General features: G+C 41.8%; 1 protein-coding gene across 1 annotated transcript; it reads left to right on the forward strand.

The window, feature by feature from the left end:
• The first annotated feature begins 1933 nt into the window (after positions 1–1933).
• ALKAL1 (ALK and LTK ligand 1) lies at positions 1934–19959 on the forward strand. The gene is made up of 6 exons (XM_070221548.1): positions 1934–2390; positions 14809–14862; positions 16387–16467; positions 17572–17648; positions 18592–18825; positions 19708–19959. The coding sequence occupies exons 1-4, from the start codon at positions 2201–2203 to the stop codon at positions 17634–17636; spliced, it is 390 nt and encodes a 129-aa protein (XP_070077649.1). The 5' UTR covers positions 1934–2200; the 3' UTR covers positions 17637–17648; positions 18592–18825; positions 19708–19959.
• The last annotated feature ends 1112 nt before the right edge of the window (positions 19960–21071 follow it).

Genomic DNA, 21071 nt, shown 5'->3' on the forward strand with positions numbered 1-21071 from the left:
TGCCAATCTTCCTCTTTTTTGCTTGAGGAAGATCAGCCCTGAGCTAACATCTGTGCCAATCTTCCTCTATTTTGTATGTGGGTCGCTGCCACAGCACGGCTTGACCAGTGGTGTAGATGAGTGCCCTGGATCAGGATCCACGAACCCAGGTCACAGAAGTGGAGCACACGGGACTTAACCACTATGCCCTGGGGCTAGCCCCCAGAAAATTTTTGATGAATGAATAAAAGTGGGTTTCAAGGACCACTTACTTCAGAACCAACTGAGTCCTTTAAAACGCAGATTCATTGGGCACTTCCTACGTGGGACTGAAATCCCTGGGGCTATCAGAATTTGCACTCTTCACAGACAGACAGCAAGTGCTTCTTTCACATGTTACACTGCAGTCTGGGAACTACTAAAATTCAGTCTCTTGACTTTGTCAGAGAGAAAATTGAGGCTAACTAGCGTGCTCAAGGTCGCCTGGCTAGCGACTGGAGAAAAAGTAGAGCTCAAAGAGTCAGGCTCTGAAAAGTTCATCAGAGTGCTCACTTTCTTAGTTTCAATGTGGAGAAAGTAGGGAAACCACCCAGCTTCCTGATGGTTGATTTGGAGTCTATTTCTCATTGTCATTTCTGTGTCACTTCTTCTACCAGCATTATTTCACACTGTATTTTTCTCATTGTTTATCATAGTCATACCTAACTCATTATATTTCTAATTAAAATTAACTTTTGAAATGTTTGTCAATGTTGGTGGACTTGTTTTCCTGTTTCACTTGAGTAGAGCTGTGAGAGAGAACTTATTCCACCCAACTAGGGCCTTCTGAGACTCTTGGAAAGTATTCTTTTTTCTCAGATCGCTTTTCTGTCTCCTACCATGGAAGCCATTCTCATGTGACATTGCGCGTGCTTTGGAAACAGCAGATTATAAGCTTCCGTTAGTGACTCGAAACGGCAGTCTCAGCCGTCTAACAACTTCCTAGAGTTTCATTCAGAAGCACGCTTTTAATGGGGCTCTTTTAAACCTGCTATGTTTGCCCCAATTTCCTGGACATGTTGGAAATACAAAGTCTGGAAAAACTATTTGAGTGAGTTGGTATTATTCTTCAGGCTTTGTGACTAACAAATCTCTTTGTAGGGTAATTTCACTTCGAGCAATGCCTAATGTGGTTATTGCTTCCCTCTCTCTTTCACCTATTTGCCGCTTTGCATCTGAAAAGATAATTAGCAATCAATTGATTAGCGAGCAATGTAAACATTTCTTAATCTACTCAATATAAAGCAATAAACTGGGCTAGTGAGATGAGTAAAATCACAATAATTTACAGAGCAACGGTTTGATCAGAGATGTCCACTTTTATTTGAATCAGAATAAGTGGACTTAATCTCATTTTTCTATCGGTAGCATAGACAAAACATGTGGAGAGTTCTTTGTCTTAAGAAAAAACATCTAGCCGTCTGCGGTCTTGGGCGCACTGGTAAAGCTTGGTGATCTCACCTGTGGGAGCACCCACACTGGGGACTCCCGGGAGGAACTCCAACAGGAGGCCAGAGGAGCTGGGCGTCCGCGGAGGGCGGTGCGGAGCCCAGACCCCGGGCCCCAGCGCCGCCCCCGCCCCACCGAGGGCAGCGCCGCGCCGGGCGGAGCTCCCGCCGGGCAGGTTGGGCAGCGGGAGGGAGGGCCCTGGGCAGGAGAAAGAGCTCCGCGGCTTTCGGCCTCGAGAATCGCGGTCTTTGCCCCGCAGGCCGAGTCCCGGCGCTGCTCTCCTCCGTCCAGATCCAGAGTTGCGGGTTCTATTGACCCCACAGACGGGGCGGGGGCGGGGGCGGGAGACCGAGCCCTGAGAGAACAGGCGGCGCTGCGGCGGTCCGCACCCAGCCCTCCCTGGGACGGAGCGGGACACGCGAACCCCGGGTGCGGGGCTCAGGTCCGTCGAGGGAGGCAGCGCTGACTCCTGAGCATCTCGTGCGCTGGGACTCGCCTTGTCCCCGGGGACAACCCCGCGGTCCGCAGCTGCCGTCCCACCTCGCGACCCCGAGAGCGCAAGATCGGCCTGAGCGGGCCACGTCCCAGTGCAGCTCCGGCCCGAGCCCCCGGGGACACGGCGAGGCGGCGGGCGGGCCGGGAGGAGTCCGGCGGCCTCTGCTGGGGCGCCCTGCACGCTGCACCCCGGGACCGCCCGCGCCGAGCCCCCAGCCCAGTCCTCGGGCAAGCGGACATGCGTCCGGCCAAGCCGGGCGCCACGCTGCCCGCGCTGCTCCTGCTCGCGCTGGTTTTGGCCCCGCATGAGACCCAGGGGAGGCCCCGGGGGCGCAGGGGAGCCCGCGTCGCAAACGAGGAACCCAAGCCGTCGCTTTTCCTCCCCGCGGCCGGAGCCGGCCCTGCTTCCAGTGCCTCCCGGAGTGCAGGTAAGAAGTGCCAGTCCCAGCCGGTCCTTGGCGCTGAGCCTGGCGCTTAGGGGGTTACTCTCAGAGCCGGGAGAGGCACTCGCTTTGGGAAGCCTGAACGAAACACAGCAGACAATAGACCCTCTGCAGGTAGCCGGTTCTCAGGGAAAGGGGTAATGAGTGGATTAGATTTACCACTGTTGAGACTTAGGTAACAACAAAGCCCATCGCACAAAGGAACGCCCTTGATAGGGCGCTTCCTCGGGGTGAGAGGCCTTCTGAGACGCCGTAGGGCAGCCAGAAGACCTGGGTTTCAGTTCCCAGCTGACAAAGTACCTGTCACCATCCTCGTTCGTTCTGGGTCTTCCTGGGTTTTGAGAATTAAACGCGATCACCGCCGTCACGCCTGAACATGCTCGGGAGTGCTCCTTTCTTCCCCCTCCGAGCTGGCCGCGGGGACTGTGGAGGAGCACGCGAATTTCACCAAGCCGCTGTGGCGTAACGCTGACCTTTCCTAGGCCAGTTTAGCAGGCCCCTGACGCTGCCTTGCGGCTCCAAACCAGCTCCGGGCACTCAGGTTTCTGGCTGCTTAGATGCCCACGGAGGGGTGAGAGGAAGAATGAGGAGGGAGGAAAAATAGCCAATGTAGAGGGTCAGGAGACACTCCAAGGTGGAGCAGTCCAGTAACTGACGGGAAACCGTAAAGGCTCAGGGCACAAGGAGGCCAGAGGAGCGCAGGGCGCGCAGAGCAGGAAGGAAAGTAGTGAGGAAAGAAGAGGGAAGCTACTCAAAAGTGTTTCTGTTTAGAGCCTGTGAAAATATAGGGTAAGGTGGAGCTGCCCCCCTTGGCAGGGAGCAGAAGGGCCCCTCAAGGCCGCCGGCCTGCTGACAGGACACAGCTCCTGCTGCCTGGGGAAGCCCAGCGGGCTCCCCCTTGCTGTCATCTCCTAACTCTTTTGCACTTTTAAGAAAGCAAAGAGGGATTACTTAACATCATTTTTCTTTTATAATCGTTATGATATAAATATATACTTATTCACTCCACCAACTTTCATGGAGTAGCTGTTACATGCCAGTCATCATGCACAGTGCTGAAGTCACCCAGAGGAGCAGGCAGCCAGGTGTGTGGACTCTCCGAGGGCACATTCTGCATGTGGAGGGAGGGGCAGGCTGGTGCACAGGTAAACCTAAGGAAGGGGGCAGTGACAGGAGCGAAGGAGGTGATGGAGACAGCCTGGGAAGCTGAGGTGGGTTGCTGAGCGCCCCCTGTCCAGGACCTGGCCAGAGCTCTCCAGGGTGACAGGCCAGCACAGGGCTTTCAGGGAGGAGAGGTGGGACAGGAAGTGACCACAGCAGCGATGCAGTGAGGGTGCCTCCCCTTTCATATACTTGGACTTGAAATTACTGTTAGCCCAAATATTTATCTCAGAGAATGACATGTCACTTTAGAATGTAGAAGAGTGGGAGAAAGTCTCAAACTACAGGAACGTTTCTGATAACACATTAATTCCCACCTGTTTCATTTAAGTTTTTAACAGATCTTTTCTCTTTGGTTAAAAGACAGTGAAGACTTACTGAAGTGAGTTACAAAGGAGAAAACAGAATATTTTATTAAAAGTTAAAATAAAAGTGGCCACAATCCAAAGTTTTAAAAAACAGTATAGCCTAAGAAAAAGTGATCTGTGGGTCACCCTCAAAGTCCACTGTTTTCTGTAGCTGTTTATGAGGGTCTCATCTTTCGATTATTGTAGTTTATTAACATGAGGAGAAGCGGTGGCTCATTCCATCTATATCTGAGTCTGTGAGTGCAACACCTAGGTGTGGATCAGGGAGCAAGAAGGACATGAGAATAGAGGACGACTGATCTGGATGTTCTCACAGGACATGCTCAGGGATGCTGGTGGGGGTCATAGCTCATTCAGGAGGAAACATCTCCTAGGCTCTGGAGGCAGAAGACTCCCATCCCTGCCAGATGCATCTGGAATTCCACTGCTTTAATTCTGCAACAATAATAAGCACCATCACCCAGACCTAAGATACGTGCTCTGGGCTCTGAAATCCTTGCTGCATGTGCAGTTGTGCGCTCTCCCTTTTTTGTAGGTTAGGCAATCTCCCTAAATACCGGTGTGAGGCTCCTGGTAGTGGGACCATTGCAGGTAGAGGGAGCAGCGAGGGCGAAAGCCTGGTGGAGCCGGGGACCAGGAGGATACCATTAAGATTGTGGGATGGGGGATAGGAGGAGATGTGAGTGTCAGGTTCTCAGGTACACTTGGGATTTACCATCCTTGGCTCTCCCTCCTCCCCACAGCCCGCCCATTGTTCATGCATTTATTCATCTGTTCATCTACCCATTCAACACATGTTTGAGGTCTCGCTCTGATGGGCCTGGCAATACAAAGTTAACCAATATTGTTGGCTCTTGTTCTCGAGGAGTTCAGCTTAGTTAACAAATCATGCTTCAAATGTCTCTAGAATCTAATTCTTCCCCTTTTTTGCCTTCCCATCACCCCAGTTCAAGCCCTCATGACAGTGTCACATTGACCTTCTAGAGTGTCTCCCCAGCTCCATTAGTGCCCCCTGCCAGAGCCTGTCTTATTGGGATAAGAATTAGAAAGTGTGTGTTTTCATAGCTTTTACTCCTTCTATCCTCCCATTGTCTCTAACCATCATATCAGAAGAATGGGGCAAAGAATCCTACCCCAAACTCTGTCCAGAGAACGGGAGCGTTGGAGTCCTTGCCACTGAAATAAAGACAAGATCAGACGTCTGAGAGCTGGGCAGCGGTGGGAGGAGAGGAGAGGTTTGGAGGAATTTGGGACAGAAGAAGAGTTGGTGTGAGACGTGGGGAGATAGAAGTATAAGGGAAACTTTTAGACAATTTTGATGTATATTATGGCCCCTCTGCCTTTTCAAGAGATTTCAGTAAACATTTACATTATTCTGCAGACTTTCTGGAATCAGGTTTGTGTTTTTAAAAATTTTTTAATTTAAATATAAAACCTTGCTGGCATGAGGCTTAAGGCGAGAATGCGAAGGTCATTTTGATAAGATTGTTCTGAATAATCGAAAATGAATATTCTTAGTAAGTAGTGCTGGCCTGGTTCCTCCCCAGTCACACATCTGCAGGGGCTTCTCTTGATTTTCTGAGAAAGTCCTAACTTCTCTTGAAGGCAGGACATTCAGTCCCCCGTGGCCTGCACTGTCTGCCTTCCTATGGCTTCCACGGGGCGCCAGTCACACACATTCGGCCTGCTCCTTCCAGAAGCCTCTGCCTGGGCTCTTCTGCTGTCTCCTGGAATGTACTTCTCTCGTCTTTGTCTGTCAGAATCCTACCTATCCTTCCAGGCTTTCTTCCTCCGTGATGTCTTTGCAGTTGTTTCCATGTTCAAAAATGTCTGAATCCTAAATTCACTTTGCAAATATCCCCACAGTTCTGATACAACTTAAGAAAAAAACATAAAACTTAAAAAAATATACTGAATACTGCTGGGACTTACATGATGGTGGAATTTTATGTGTGCTACCCAAATTCCCCTTATTGTAAGTCTGTTACTATTATATCTGCCCCCTTAGCCAGTCCTACCTAGTGAGTAACAATTTCTTCCACATGATAATGAAAATAATTTTTCCCTTCTTTGCATATCACCAAGAAGGGAGTACAGATGGGTACTTTATTTTTTTAAGATTTTATTTTTCCTTTGTCTCTCCAAAGCCCCCCAAGTACATAATTGTGTAGTTTTAATTGTGGGTCCTTCTAGTTGTGGCACGTGGGATGCTGCCTCAACATGGCCTGATGAGTGGTGCCATGTCCATACCCAGGATCCGAACCGGCGAAACCCTGGGCCGCCGAAGTGGAGCACACGAACTTAACCACTCGGCCGCGGGGCTGACCCCAGATGGGTACTTTTTAATACTTGATTTGCAGCGTTACTTGAAGGTATTTGATTTACTGAAAACTGTTGGCATGGGAAGAGGTCAAGATGGAAAGGTTGTGTGTGGTATTTTGCTGAGCATATTTGGCTGGTGAGTGTTATCACCGGAAGAAATCCTATTATGAGCAGCCAGAACTAACTTACATGAATGAACTTCTGCCTATTCACAGTGTTTCTGAGTAGTAACTGTTGTCTATTTGCAGGAGCTTATTCATCTAGCTGCTAAGTAGAGAAATTCTGTGCAGGAAGTTGACAGAATCACACGTGATGGCTTCTTTTTCCCTGTAATGACACAATCCTAGGAGACTACTTTTCAATCATATATTGGCTAGGAAAACTAGAATTGTAAAAATTCCTTTTTAATGTTAATTTTTTTCCTTTTATTTTTTATTACTTTTTTTTTTTGAGGAAGATTAGCCCTGAGCTAACATCTGTTGCCAATCCTCCTCTTTTTGCTGAGGAAGACTGGCTCTGAGCTAACATCAATGCCCATCTTCCTCTACTTTATACGTGGGACGCCTACCACAGCATGGCTTGACAAGCAGTGCCATGTCCACACCTGGGATCCGAACTGGTGAACCCTGGGCTGCCAAAGCGGAACATGCACACTTAACTGCTGTGCCATAGGGCCAGCCCCATATTTTTTTATTCCTTTTATTGCTGGAAATGAGCTCTGAAGCATTTAAGAGCATAGTTCTAAGATCTTTGTTGCTGTGTAGGAGGACAGGAAAATGTGACCAAGTGACTCGTGCAGAGTCCAGATGTTTCCTCCTGTGTCTGCTACTGTAGGGAACATCACAAAAGTGAGCAATGGCGTGTTCTGGAGTTCAGGCATTTGTTGTAACTCTAATTATGTAACTGTCAACATAAACTTTCGGGAAATAGCAGCTACAATATTTGTATCATGTTTGAAAATGTGTAATTTTTACATATTAGTGACATTAAAATACTCTTAAAAATGTGATTTACTTGGAATTATTGTGAGCATTTTGCTTAGTTTATCTCATTTTGCAATTTCTTTCTCCTTTAAACAGACAGCGTTTTTCTCCTACAACAATCCTTATATTGTAATTTGTGTATATTTGATATTATTATCAAATATTAGTATATTTGGCTGAATGTAAGCCTCTTTAAATTGAGGACTAAGAATTACTCAGTTTTTTGGGTTTTTTTGTGAGGAAGATTGGCCCCAAGCTAACGTCTGTTGCCAACCTTCCTCTTTTTTGCTTGAGGAAGATTGTCACAGAGCTAATATCTGTGCCATTTGTCCTCTGTTTTATGTGGGGTGCCACCACAGCATGGCCTGATGAGCAGTGCTAGGTCTGTGCTCAGGATCTGAACCTGCGAACCCTGGGCCGCCAAAGCAGAGCACGCAAAGTTAACCACCACACCACCAGGCTGACCCCTGAGAATTACTCAGTTTTAATACCCTGTAGCCTACCAAAAGTCACTGTATAAAGTTGACATTTAGGAAGAATTTTTTCTTTGGAACTGAAATTTTGAAAATTTGAATTTTTTAAAAAAAATTAACTTTAAAAGAATTTGGTTTTTTACTTGCCCCCCAAACCAAATTAGATCTGTTGCCTCTGCCATTCTGAGTCATGAGCTAATTTCTTAGCACTTATAACCAAGTTTAGACAATACAACATTTGCTGCCCTTAATACCTTCTAGGGCAGTGGTTCTTAAAATGAGGCTCCTGGGGCCATATGCCTCAGAATCAACTGGGAGGCAGGTTTCCAATGTCGTTGTTGCGCTTCACTCTGGATGTCTTAAATCTCTGAGTGTAGCCCACGGTGTGCATCAACAAGCTCTTTGAGGATTCTTGTGTATGTTGAGTTTTTGGAACCACCAGAGATTTTTAATTGTGAGGCGTGGGGAGGAGAAAAGTGGTATGTCAGAATCTTCTGGAGAGTTTCTTTGAGAGAGAGAGACAATTCCTGACTGTCCTCCACAACCCCAGCCATGCTTCTATTCCTTCAGTAGCTCACTCTCATCCCCACATGCACCCACAGCTCCAGAGGTACATTTTCCAGTGTGTTTTCTATGACAAAAGGCTTCCTTGGTCTGCCGGCTTCAGGAACATGACCATTAAGTCCTTTGTTAGAGAAACACTATGCAAGAACTATGATGACCCATAGTACAGGAAACTTGATGTAAACCAGTATTAGCCAAACTAACTTTGCTTCCCTCCTTTCTCCCTCTATCCCTTCTCTCCTTCCTCCGACCATCCCTCCCTCCCTCACTCTTTTTTCCTTCTGTTCCTTTACCTCACATAGGAAGCAACATATTTGGAAAAAGTTACTTTAAAATTGTCATGGATAACAAGGAGAGATAGAAGCTTTCTTGTAACCATGTTTTTGCATTGTTGTTAGATGATCTAAAACAAATATGATTAGGTTACCATTTCTTCCGGTTTCTACTACCACTTGTGTTTTAAAACACACCCAGGATTTATTTTAATCAAGTATGGAAGACACATAGACATGGAAATGACTGTCATGAGGGAAGACGTTTTACTCACAGTTCCCTAGAAACAGGAGACACAGCGTGCCATGCAGGGCCACAGGGGGACGTGCCATGCTCAGTCAGGAAGCAGAGGGAGTGAGGGGAAAACATGGGCAAGAGCCTTTATCATGGTTTGTTCTAGAGAGGCAAGGCCAGGTAAGCAGGCTGAAGATTGGCTAGTTTGAATAATGTCAGAGGCTCTGGGGTTTCAGGGCTGTCTGTCATTATCTGGTTCCCACCCTGGGGAATATTGGCCCTGAGTATGAGAGCTGGATGAAGGAGGTCCTGGGGGTCTGGCTCTGGGTTGGTTGGTTTGCAAATGAAAGGCAGGCTGGCAGGCTTCACTATCTCTAGGAATTGGCCAGCTCTGGGAGGGGCAGTCTCTCCAGGATGAGCAAGGCCTCGGGTGTCAAAGCATCAGAAATACAGAAAATAAAAAGCATGATTAATACAACTTAGAGGAAAAAATCCAACCTCCTTAACCAGCTCACTTGGGTGCTAGCTGGCCCTCTGTTATGTGTTCCTGCCATGGTGCACTTGGGCTCCAGCCATCTCCCAGGGGCCATCTGTCACTCATTATCTTGCTTGACCCTGGATGCTTTCCTGCTGTTGACCTTTCTCTGTCCTTTTTAAATGATTCTTTCACGTTTCCATGATTATTCTTGCTTACTTCTTCTACTTCTCTGACTATTCTTCTTTCTCTTCCTGACCATCTGTCTTCTGGCTGCCCTTTAAGAGTGCATCCCAGGGGTCTGTTCCTGATATGAATTTTTTGCACTCAAAGTGTTCCCTTGTGTGGTCCTATACACCTTTCTAGTTTCAACTGTTGCTTCTGTGAAGCTGATTCCAAAACGTATTTCCTTCCCTTTTCTCTTCCATGTCCTTCAAACACATAGATCCCCTATTTGCTGAATATCTCCACTATAAGAACCTCAAACTTGACCTTTCTGTAACTCAACCCATGCTTCTGCCTTCAAGTCTGCCTCAGTATTTCTGGTCTCTGTAAAGGCAGGTTTTGCTTCTTAGAGGCCGTGCTTCTAGGGTGGTGGGAATTCACTACTGGACTAACAGCCCTGTGGGCTTTTCCAGTGGCTTGGTTTGTTGATAAGCTTCTAGCTGCCCAATCTAACAAGAACATCAGTAGGGCTGGATCCTGGTTTACTGCTAGCACTAATCGACTATGGTTTGGTTGTCATTCTTTAATAACTGATTGTGCATAAAAGCATTAGCATGGTATAAAATGCTGTACATCTGTTTGTTTTTGAAATGTTTCTTTTAACATTTTTATAAAAATCTGGTTTGTATTTTTAAGTGTCTACGGCCCTGAGCTAACATCTGTTGCCAATCTTCCTTTTTTTTTTCCCTCCCCAAAGCCCCAGTACAGAGTTGTATATCCTAGTTGTAAGTCATTCTAGTTCTTCTATTTGGGATGCCACCACGGCATGGCCTGAGAAGCAGTGCCAGGTCCGCTCCCAGGATCCGAACTGACGAACCCCAGGCAGCTGAGGTGGAGTGCCTGAACTTAACCATTCAGCCATGGGGCTGGCCCCCATAGGCAACTTTTACTTGTTTATCCTGAGTATAATTTTCAGGTTAAATAGCCCCATAGTAAGTTATATACAAAGAGAGTTACAGCCATCCATCTCTCTATTTAAATATCTTAAACTCTAATAGAAGAGGCATAATATAAAAACATGTATTTACACATTTACAAATATATACTAGTACAGATGTTGTATAACTATACAAGGAAAGAACAAAGTACACCTTTTATGACAGTGTATTTAAATATACTTTTAATTTAGTATTTTTACTAAATGTATGAATATGAATATGTATGTCATTGGTTTTTTCTCTCAAATATTTAATAAATTTGAATTTTTAAATACTTATATTTCCGTTAGTAATTCTCTCAGCCCTGATGTACTAAATCTAGTTAGTTTTGACAATAGAACTGTTTTTTGTTTGTTTGTTTGTTTTACGGCTAAGTAGTATTCCATCGTGTGTGTGTATGTATATGTGTATATACGCACCACATAGTTGTTTCTTTTGGAGTATTAGAAAAGTGTCTGAAAGTGAGACCCTTTAAAGCAGGTGCACTCAGAGAAGAGACTCTCTCCCCCTGCTCCTGTCCTGCTCCCACCCCGTCCTGTGCAGTCCATGTCATCCAGGGCTTGTAGTTAACCACTCTTGGGAGTTTGGTTTCTCCTTCCTGGGTTTCTTGTTGCACAAATGAGCAGACACATGTATATTTTCTTATTTCTGCTTTCTTACACACAGGATGGCATACTGTAGATATTCTTTTGTACTTTGCTTTTTCATTTAATGTATCCTGGAAATTCACCCCATATTGGTTATAGAGTTTTTCCTTATTCTTTAAAAAAAATTTTATAGCCACGTTATACTCTCTTATGTGGATGTACCATAGTTTACTCAAGCATTTCTTGTATATGGCGTTCAGATTGTTTCCAATATTTTGCAAGTGAACATCTTTTCAAATGCTTAGTGGCCATTTTTATATCATTTTTAGATGAATTGTCTCTTCCTGTAGAACTGTTTTTATATATTGGGAAAGAATAATCACATCATCTCTTTAACTAATGGCAATGATAACTAAAGGAATTATATAGCAAATATTTCAATTTTTCAGCATGGTGGCCACTAGATACATGCAGCCATTGAGCACTTGCAGTGTGGCTGGTCCAAACTGAGATGTGCTGTAAATGTAAAGTATACCTCAGATTTTGAAAACATAGTATTAATAAATGTAAAATATTGGTGATTTAAAAATATTGACTACTTGTTGAAATGATAATATTTTGGATATATTGGGTTAAAGAAAATAAATTATCAAATTAATTTCACCTATTTTTTTTTACTTTTTTGAATGTGGCTACTAAAAACATTAAAAATTACATATGTGGCTCACATTTCTATTGTGGAGATTGCTTTTTAAGACCATTTTCCATAGAAGATCAGTCAGCTAATTTTGTTGTTTGGGGTAGTTCTCTCATATTCAGTCATTCATTTCATGTTTTGTTGATCAGAAGCTATCACAGGAGCACCTCATCACTCGATCCAAATTCACTTCATTTAACTAGTTTCTTATTGAAAAATGAATACAGATTTATGTTCAAAAAAGTCAAAACTAATAAAAAGAGTATGCGTTGAGAAGCATCCCTTCTCTCCTACCCCCAGCCTCCTACCCCCTGGTGCCTCCCTGCAGACAACCGCCATTTGAGTTTGTTTTAGTACTTGTAGGAGTGTGCTACAGGGCAGGCAGCGCAAACTTTTTCTAGAAAAGGCCAGATGGTAAATATTTTGGGTTTTGTGGGCCATATGATCTTTGCTACAACTGCTCAGCTCTGCGTTGTAGCACAAGAGCAGGCAGAGACCACCTGTAAACAAATGAGCATGGCTGTTTTCCAGTACAATGCCCTTACAAGAACAGGCCTAGGGCGGGATTTGACTCCTGACTCGTGGTTTGCTAATGCCTACACAGGCCAGTATTCAATAGAAATGCAGTAACTTCTCTGTAAACCTTTTAACTTGTCTCTGCATCTCTTCCTGCCCCTCCGTACTTGGCATAATGATCTTTTAAAAATGAAGCTTGACTGTGTCATTCTCTTGCCTAAAACTTTTTGACTTCTTATCACCCTTAGTATTAAGGACAGAGGTTATAAAGGGGGATAAGGCCCATCTACATCTGTGCCTCATCTCATCTCTCTCTCACCTTGTTCCTACTTTAGTCATCGTGGACGTTTCTCAAATACTTGAACACACTATAGTCTTTTCCTCTTCAGAGGTTTCTTTTTCTTTTTCTTTTTTTCAGTCTAGTGTGCTCTTCCCATCTCTTCTTACCTAGATAGCTCTTGCTTGTCACTTAAAATGTCAATTAAACATCACTTCTCTGTTTCAGTTAAGTCAATCTGCTCTGTGTTCCTATATTCCGGTAGGTTGTTTGTACTTTGAAATGAAAATTCAAGTGTATTAAAAGTATGGTTTTCTTGGTGGCCTAGATTGAGACCAAGTGAGACATTGATTGTGTCCATTTCAAAGATAAAAACCTAGTTGAGGGTCATCCTCTCAGCTTTCAGTTCCTTAAACATTTGCCATGTGCCCTGTCTGCATACACTGTTGTACACCCTGCAGGTGATAACAGATGAACCAGACATGGCCCTTTCCTCAAGAAGCCCACACTATTGTGGTGGAGACAGACACACACAATGCACAGGGCACAGTTCACTATCATGCTGATCAGAATGTGATAATTGCTTTTTGTTTTTAGGAAGATTAGCCCTGAGCTAACTGCTGCCAATCCTCTTTTTGTTGAGGAAGACTTGCCCTGAGCTAATATTCATGCCCATCTTCCTCTACTTTATATGTGGGACGCCTACCACAGCGTGGCGTGCCAAGTGGTGCCATGTTCTGCACCCGGGATCCAAACCAGTGAACCTCAGGCCACTGAATCTGAACGTGTGCACTTAACCGCTGTGCCACCGGGCCAGCCCCAGACAATTGCTTTTATAGAAATTATAAAATGAGTTATGGGGGTGTAGAAGATAGGGTAATTTATTTAAAATCTACACTTTACAAACCTCAGTGTCATCATTATGCCAGATCTACAGATTAAAATCTTAGTCTAAAATGCTTTTGGAGCTAGAATTATTTATAAAGTCCTCAAACACACTTCAGCCGTGGTACTTCCACTGCACTCGGCTGGCTCAGCTTTCAGAAATGGCCCCGTGGAGCTACCTTGCCAGATATAACAAGGAGTATTGATGCCACAGAAACTAATTTGCCATGCTTGATTTCAGAGAGCGATGGGGGAAAGACCCATGTTCAGGCTGCAATAGAAGTGACGAGAACACTAGATTATTTTTACAAAGAAATACTTTCACCTTCACTGCTGCTTTGTTTTTCTGGGTTGATTTTACTTGTAAAGTGCAAGTGTTCGTTGTCAATGGGAGGAGAGCTGGATTCAGCCCCCCCTCTTGCTGTCCCCTCACAGTATTGCCCTGGGCTCCCACATGGCTGCCAGGAGTAGGGTAGCCACCTACCCAGGGAGGGTCTCTCACACCCTCATTAACTTCCCCAATGTACAGGGCCTTTAGAATTCCCATGTCTTCACTTTCTACTGCCTTGTCTCAGTGAGGTCACACAAGTCAATGCAGTGATTCCAAATCACCTATAGGGAGGTGACAAACATTCATGACCCATCATCTTCTTTTGGTGTCTGAAATGCACAGGAGTCAGTCTATAATAAGGACATTGTGAGTTTAAATGTGTAACTGCCAACAAACATTGGGTTCAAGATTTTATTAAAGTTTCAGATTTCTTTTCCTCTAAAAGAGTTGCATATGCTCCCAAATTGTTTTGTAAATTGCGTTTTCTGGATGTTGTATTTATAGTGAGTACAAAGTGAAGTCTGAAGTGTAGTTTGATTTTTTTTATTTTCTGTCAGTTTAAGCGCAAAGCCTTTAAGGCGAGAGAGTATCATGACCTGACGCACATTTCAATTCATTTGCTCTGGCTGCTGTGGGGAGAATGGATTATACAGGAAAGAGAAGAGCAGTTAGGAGACTGCTGCCCATGTACCCTCACAAAAGTATGATGGTTTGGACTCGTCTTGTGTTAATGAGAGGAAACAGAATCGCTTGGGTCTCAGATAATTTTTGGTGGTGGAATATACAAAATTAAGTAATGGGTTGGATGTAGTGGTGAGGGAAAGAGGAAGTCAAGCATACCTTCTTGATATTTGGTCTGAGTAAGGGGTAAAGAGAGATGCCATTTATTGGGACTGGGGAAATAGGAGAGAAACAGGTCTGAGGTAGAAGGGAAGTCGCACGTTGAGTTCTGGCTCTGCACTTTGGAGAGGTGTGTAGGGCTCCCTAATAGAGCTGGAGAGCAAGCAGCTAGCTCCCTGGAGGGCTGGAGCCCCAGGGAATGGTCAGAGTTCGAGATACAGATTTGTGAGTAAAACAATGTTTTTACTTTTCAGAAATGTTCCCAAGAGATTTGAACTTGAAAGACAAATTCATAAAGCATTTCACAGGTAAGCATAAAATTTATCAGTGATTCAATTAAATTAAAAGATTATATGCAGATTACTGTTAGGCAATGGAGATATGAAGATAAATATCTGTAAGAGGCTCACAGTCGTGTTAGGGAGGTGGACAAATGCTATTCACTTGTATTAACTGTAATATAAACCAGATCTTGATCAGTAATAGAAGTGTAAACAAGACTTTAGGGTTGCACAGGAAGTGAATAATTTTGCCAAGAACTACCAAGAAAGGCTTGAAGTGGATGTGATATTTAAGTTGATCTTTAAGGGATGAATAGGATTTTCTTGGATGAGATTGGCATTCTGGTCAGAAGGAACCCATTGAGCACATGGTTGGTTTGGGGGCAGGACAGGTAGATGCTAGGGATACACTGTGGGGTAAGTGTAGGTAAGGGTGTGTGTGGCTACTGGGCTAGAAAGGTAGGTTCAAGTCCTATTGTGAAGAATCCGACATGATGTGCTAAGGTTTTTAGACTGTGCTCCCCAACCAATGGGGGCGATAGAAGTTTTTTGAACAGGGGAGAGACAGACTTTCATGTGCCATATCTGAAACATAGATGAAATACTCTCTCATGATGCTGTTCTTTTCCTTTGCATCAACTTTGTGAATCATTAGAAATCATCCCGTGCCCCTCATTCTAGAAAATCACTAAATTATTTTGAACCATGCACCCCACCTTTACTATTGCTATTGCCTATCTGTTCCTAGTCATCCTGGTGACCTTTCATTGTGTTACGTCTCGGTCCTATAAGCTGGGAAAGATATGGTTTTCCCACTTAAACAAAGCCAAGGGCCGTATTTGTTAATTAACTTCAGAATGATGGTCATGAGGAGCATGCCGAGATCCACTGGAGGCACGGGGAATTGTGGGCAGTTACGTGATCCTGAGTGTTTCTAGGCACTCAGCTAGCGGCATGACTGTAGGCTCCCCTATTCTACCACTTCCAAAAAAGCAGACTCCAGATGTGGGGATGAGTCTTGGTGGAGACGATCTTGGATTTGTAGATAAGGCAAGTCTCAAGGCCCTGTCCACTTTACAATAGTTCTTGACACTAACAAGACAGAAATTACTATAATTAGAAAATGGAGTAAATATCTCTGCATATAGACATTAATTCCTATTAAATAAAAAGCTGGAGAACAGAAAGTAGAAACCAAGGATATTTATTTTTTCTTCTTCACATTCACTTGATTTGCTCTCTACAGATATATATAATTTTTTCTGTCTAGAACTCTTTCCTCTTCATTATTCTAAGAAGAGTTGTCCTGACACCCAAAATTCCATTATGTGAGATGTTGAGAATGTGGAATGAATTTAGATTATTTTTCACAGATCACAACTCACTACCTCCCACAGAGTCTGGGTGAGGAGACGAGCTCTCACACAAGTTCTTTTAAGGGCAAGGAGGGATGTAAACTACAGTTATATTATCTCCATCCATAAAGCGCTAGCAAATTTGTTTGGAAGCCACGCCTGTGTTTATCATAAGCATTCTTTTCCTGTCCAATAGGGCCAGTCACATTTTCAGCTGAATGTAAGAAACACTTCCATCGACTCTATCACAACACCAGAGATTGCTCAACGCCAGCTTGTAAGTAGCTTGGGCAGTCTTTCTTTCTTTCTTTCTTTCTTCTTCTTCTTTTTTTTTTTTAAATCTTTATCTAACAATAAATGCATGTAATTTTAAACTTCAACTGTCTGTAGGTGAGAAGTACTAGACTAAACATTGTATGAGATGCTATTTATAACGTTGACAGTACTTAAATTAAGGTGTGTGTGTGTGTTGTTGACACTATAAGGAATGAAACCACATCCTAATGGGATTATATCCAAGTCTGAAAATAGCCAGATTTCCTTAAGGACCAAAGTGTTTGTCAGGATTTAAACCTTTCATCATTTTTCAAATTCTTTGGCATAAATACAGTGCTCTCTCATATAAATGAAAAAAGTAAGATGACAATGAAGTATAAGTCAAAATTTCCTCATAAGTTATTTTAAAGTAAATATTTTCCTATCACATCATTCATACAATGAATGATAGATTTTTCTGAATAATGTTAGCTTGTGTTTTAAAGGTTGCTCTAATGAATTCTTTTGGATACTTAAGTTACTGAAGTTAGTAGTAATTCCAAACACAATATTTAAATGCTACCATTTAAACTGCCCAAATCATGATTGTGTGGTAACTTAGTGGCCGTTTTTAAATTACTTTCTAAACCTAAACTTTCCTTTTAAAGAAAATGTATTTTAAACATTTTGTTTCTCGGTAACAAGATTGGTCATCCTGAGGATTATTTAATTTTATGCAGGATGTTGAGTCAAAGTTGTTATAATCTTTTCAAAAACAACTTGTGTTTAATGACCAGGGAAAATTCATCATGTCGGAAACGAGGCAGAATGACTAAGCGGCAGCCCAGCGCAGGGAGAAAGTGCAGGCTTCAGGGTCAAACTGCTTACCAGCTGTGAGATTCTGAAAATTTTGAGGCTTTCTCATGTCTAAAGTGAAGATAACAATAGCACCTACCTGAGTGTGTTCTTAGAAGAATTAATGGGAAGATTAGGTAAAGCACTTGATGGATTAGGTGCTTATTAAATTATAGTTATCATTATTATGACTCAGTGACGATATTTAACATGCTTTCCCCCACATTTTTAGTAACTATATACATAATTTACCTTTAAATGTTTTTTCTAGATTACAAAAGATGTGCTAGATTGCTAACAAGATTGGCAGTGAGTCCACTATGCTCACAAACCTAGAAAACATACCCTGTGAGTATGTATTTATTTATTTTTCATATTCTATTTAGTTGCCTAACTTTTGTAAGAAATTTTGAACAATTTAAAAAAACCAGGAAGCTGATTTTAGCAACACCTAGTGAACTCAATCTCTGGGTTTTTCACTTAGTGTTAAATCTTGGTCTAATTGCACAGACTGGTTTATTGAATTAATTAAAAATGCCCTGAGGGGCCGGCCTGGTGATGCAGCAGTTAAATTCGCATGTTCCGCTTCTCGGTGGCCTGGGGTTCGGCGGTTCAAATACTGGGTGCAGACATGGCATCTCTTGGCATGCCATGCTGTGGTAGGCATCCCACATATAACGTAGAGGAAGATGGGCATGGATGTGAGCTCAGGGCCAGGCTTCCTCAGCAAAAAAGAGGAGGACTGGCAGTAGTTAGCTCAGGGCTAATCTTCCTCAAAAAAACCAAAAAAGCCCTGAACAGTGATTAAATTAAGATAAACAGCTTTTTGGTGGTCTTATCAGTCTTGAATCATTTTTGAAATTCTTTCAACATTTAGTAGTATTTTATTATTGTCCAGAAACCATATGCTAATAGATGTTAGATGAACAAAACTATTTAAAGGTCTCCTTTTTCTTAACTGGTCAAAAGATATAATAAAAGTAGAACTGAGTCCTAAAATTTTGGTTTACACAGTATAGGTCAGGAGAAGAGAGAAAGTATTGGAAGATTAGAAGAAAAAGCAAAAGATCAAACATATCATGGACATGTAGTTGCCATCTGCTCTCATATGTACTTTGCTAGAGTGAAAGGGTAGGTGGGAAGTTTCCTTCTGGCTAAATTCCCTGAGGTGCCCTAGGGCAACAGAGTATCTGTATAACCTAAATAAATCTAATGCAGATTGCAGCATTTATTCACAAAAGGAGACTGTGTACAAAAAACTAAAAGATATTCTTTTTTTTTTTTTTGGCAGAGATCTTTCTAATCAGTAGCAGTTTCCAGTGGAGAACAAAGTCACCAGTTTTTTGGATAAGCATTTCAGTACCACGGACAAGTCCCTTTAAAGAAACTGATCCCCGCTTGTGAGGGGGAAATGAACGTCATGGAGCACCTGTAGTCTGGAAGTATCCATGAATATCACAATCTGGCCAGTGTAACTTAATCTGTCCCAAATAACTGCATGGGATTTACTTAAGCCATCTCACAGGTTTGTTGTGACAGTTACTGAGATGATCCTGACCTGTTGTTGTTGCTATTCTTATGTAAAAAGCAATTGTAAATTAATAGTAATAATGGACGCTCTTAATTCTGCTAAATTTAAGTTTTTCTTGTTTTTTAGAGTAAGAAAATGAGCTAGATTATTTAATCATTCAGTGGCAAGCTACTTGAATCAATTATGCTCAACCTGTCCATCTCAAACTTTTGAATAATGTAAAACATGAATAAATCAAGAAAATTCATTAGACTATTGAAGTGACCTAAATCAAGCGATATTTATCTCTTTGTTTTAATATATTTTGTGTGAATGAGTAAATTTACATAAAATCCAAAGAACAACATGATAACTGGAAAAGTTCTCAAAAGACAAGTACAGCATTATAATTTAAAATATCGCATGCAAACTTACATTCTCCTGAGACCAGATCCATAGAAGACAGAGCTGATGAGTATGGGTATGCCCCTTTAAAATTGCAGACTTTGGAGATTTAGTGATTTCCTGTGTAGAAGTCATCGGTGATAGCTTCTGTCTCTAATTATTTAACAAGATATCACAATCACAGTATTACCAATTAGTAAATTTTAGGAATATTTTTAAGTTATTTAGGTGATGTCAAGTTCATTTCTTGGTGTATCTAGATATCATAAAACTTTAATGGAGAACTCATCATTTAAAGTCTCTAAAGGACTGAGTGACCTCTCTGTCCTCCACACATGCATTAGTCTATATTCTCAGGATCAGACGATAAACTAAAAGCGCACAGATTCTTTAGGCAAAGTAAAATAAAATATAACTATATTAAAACTATACATATTTCTAAGTATGTTAAAAATCAGGTCATAAATGACATTTTTCTTCTTCCCACCACAGGCATTCCTTAAGAATGTAAATTTAATTTGAAGAATAAAAGTGCCTGGAATCATACTAAATGTAAAAAGAGATGAAACTTCTCATTTTATGGTGTATTAAGATGAGTAAAATAAGAGAATTCTCAGAAATAACTGATTAGCTGTGCCTACTATAGAATGGAGTCTTTCTTGGTTTATCTCTGTGTATATAGTAATTTGAAATTTTTTAAAACAAAGCTTAATTCACATATTGCAAATAAAATATTAAAAATTATGCTATTCTACTTTATTTTTGCTATATATATTATTTTCTTATATGGTTAACATTCCATAAATGTATAAATTATATATTTAATTATGTAAATTGTGTCTGAGAGTGCCAATGAAAAATACTTTTTTATATATGATTTTTAGTAATATGTTTGTTGAATAATCATGTACAAAGTTCACTTTTCAAATTTTTATTTAATAATATTTAAATACATTTATTCAGAACTTGTCTTTATTTGCATTAATTTGAAGTATGAATTTTATTAAAATGGAAATATGAAAAATCTGTTTTTTCTCTTAATTTGAAGTATGAATTTTATTAAAATGGAAATATGAAAAATCTGTTGTTTTTCTCTTAATTAAAGATATTTGTAGCAGAAGTATACTATTGAAATATGATTACTGTATGGGTATATATGTATCAACATGTATTTTCTGAACTGATAACTAGGATCCTGAGGCAATTTCTGTCTTTCTGAAGTTAGAACATATGATATTGCCATCTTAAATAAAAAGGAGTTCGGTTGTGCTTGGACTGGGGAGATGTGTGTCGTGGAGTGAGAAGACTGTATGGGTTGCCTGCACGCTCTGTTTAGAATGTAACAACACACCCTGATACATTCAGTTTGTTTCACTTAAAAACGACAATAAAAAATGAGAAACCTACAATAAAATGATAGAAATCCCCCATCCCTTTAGAGTAGATAAAGCAGGAGTTGCTTGACGGTGCATAGACAGTACAATCATTGACTTTTTGTCACTTTTCCACTGTTTGTGTTGGCATCACAAAGACATATGTAAGTCTGTACTAGCAATCACTTTCACTGCTCAGCATCTTTGGTCTCTCCCATAACTGAGTGTATCGTGTCTATTTGTATATGTAAACATACATATTCCTTTGTCCATCACAAAAACAAGCTCAAAAATGCCCTTTAGCTTCAGAAATTTTGTGAAGCTATATTTTCAACTTTCAGTTTTATTTGTTTTTGCCTATGGGAAAAGACTAACAAAATAATTATGTTTAAAAAACCTGGGGCAGGAAGAATGGAATTCTGCAATAATGCTATGTAATAAAGAATGAGAATAATACCATATTTTTAGTTCATTGCACTTAAC

Source organism: Equus caballus, chromosome 9, assembly GCF_041296265.1.
Source record: "Equus caballus isolate H_3958 breed thoroughbred chromosome 9, TB-T2T, whole genome shotgun sequence".
In the NCBI taxonomy this organism is placed as follows: Eukaryota; Metazoa; Chordata; class Mammalia; order Perissodactyla; family Equidae; genus Equus; species Equus caballus.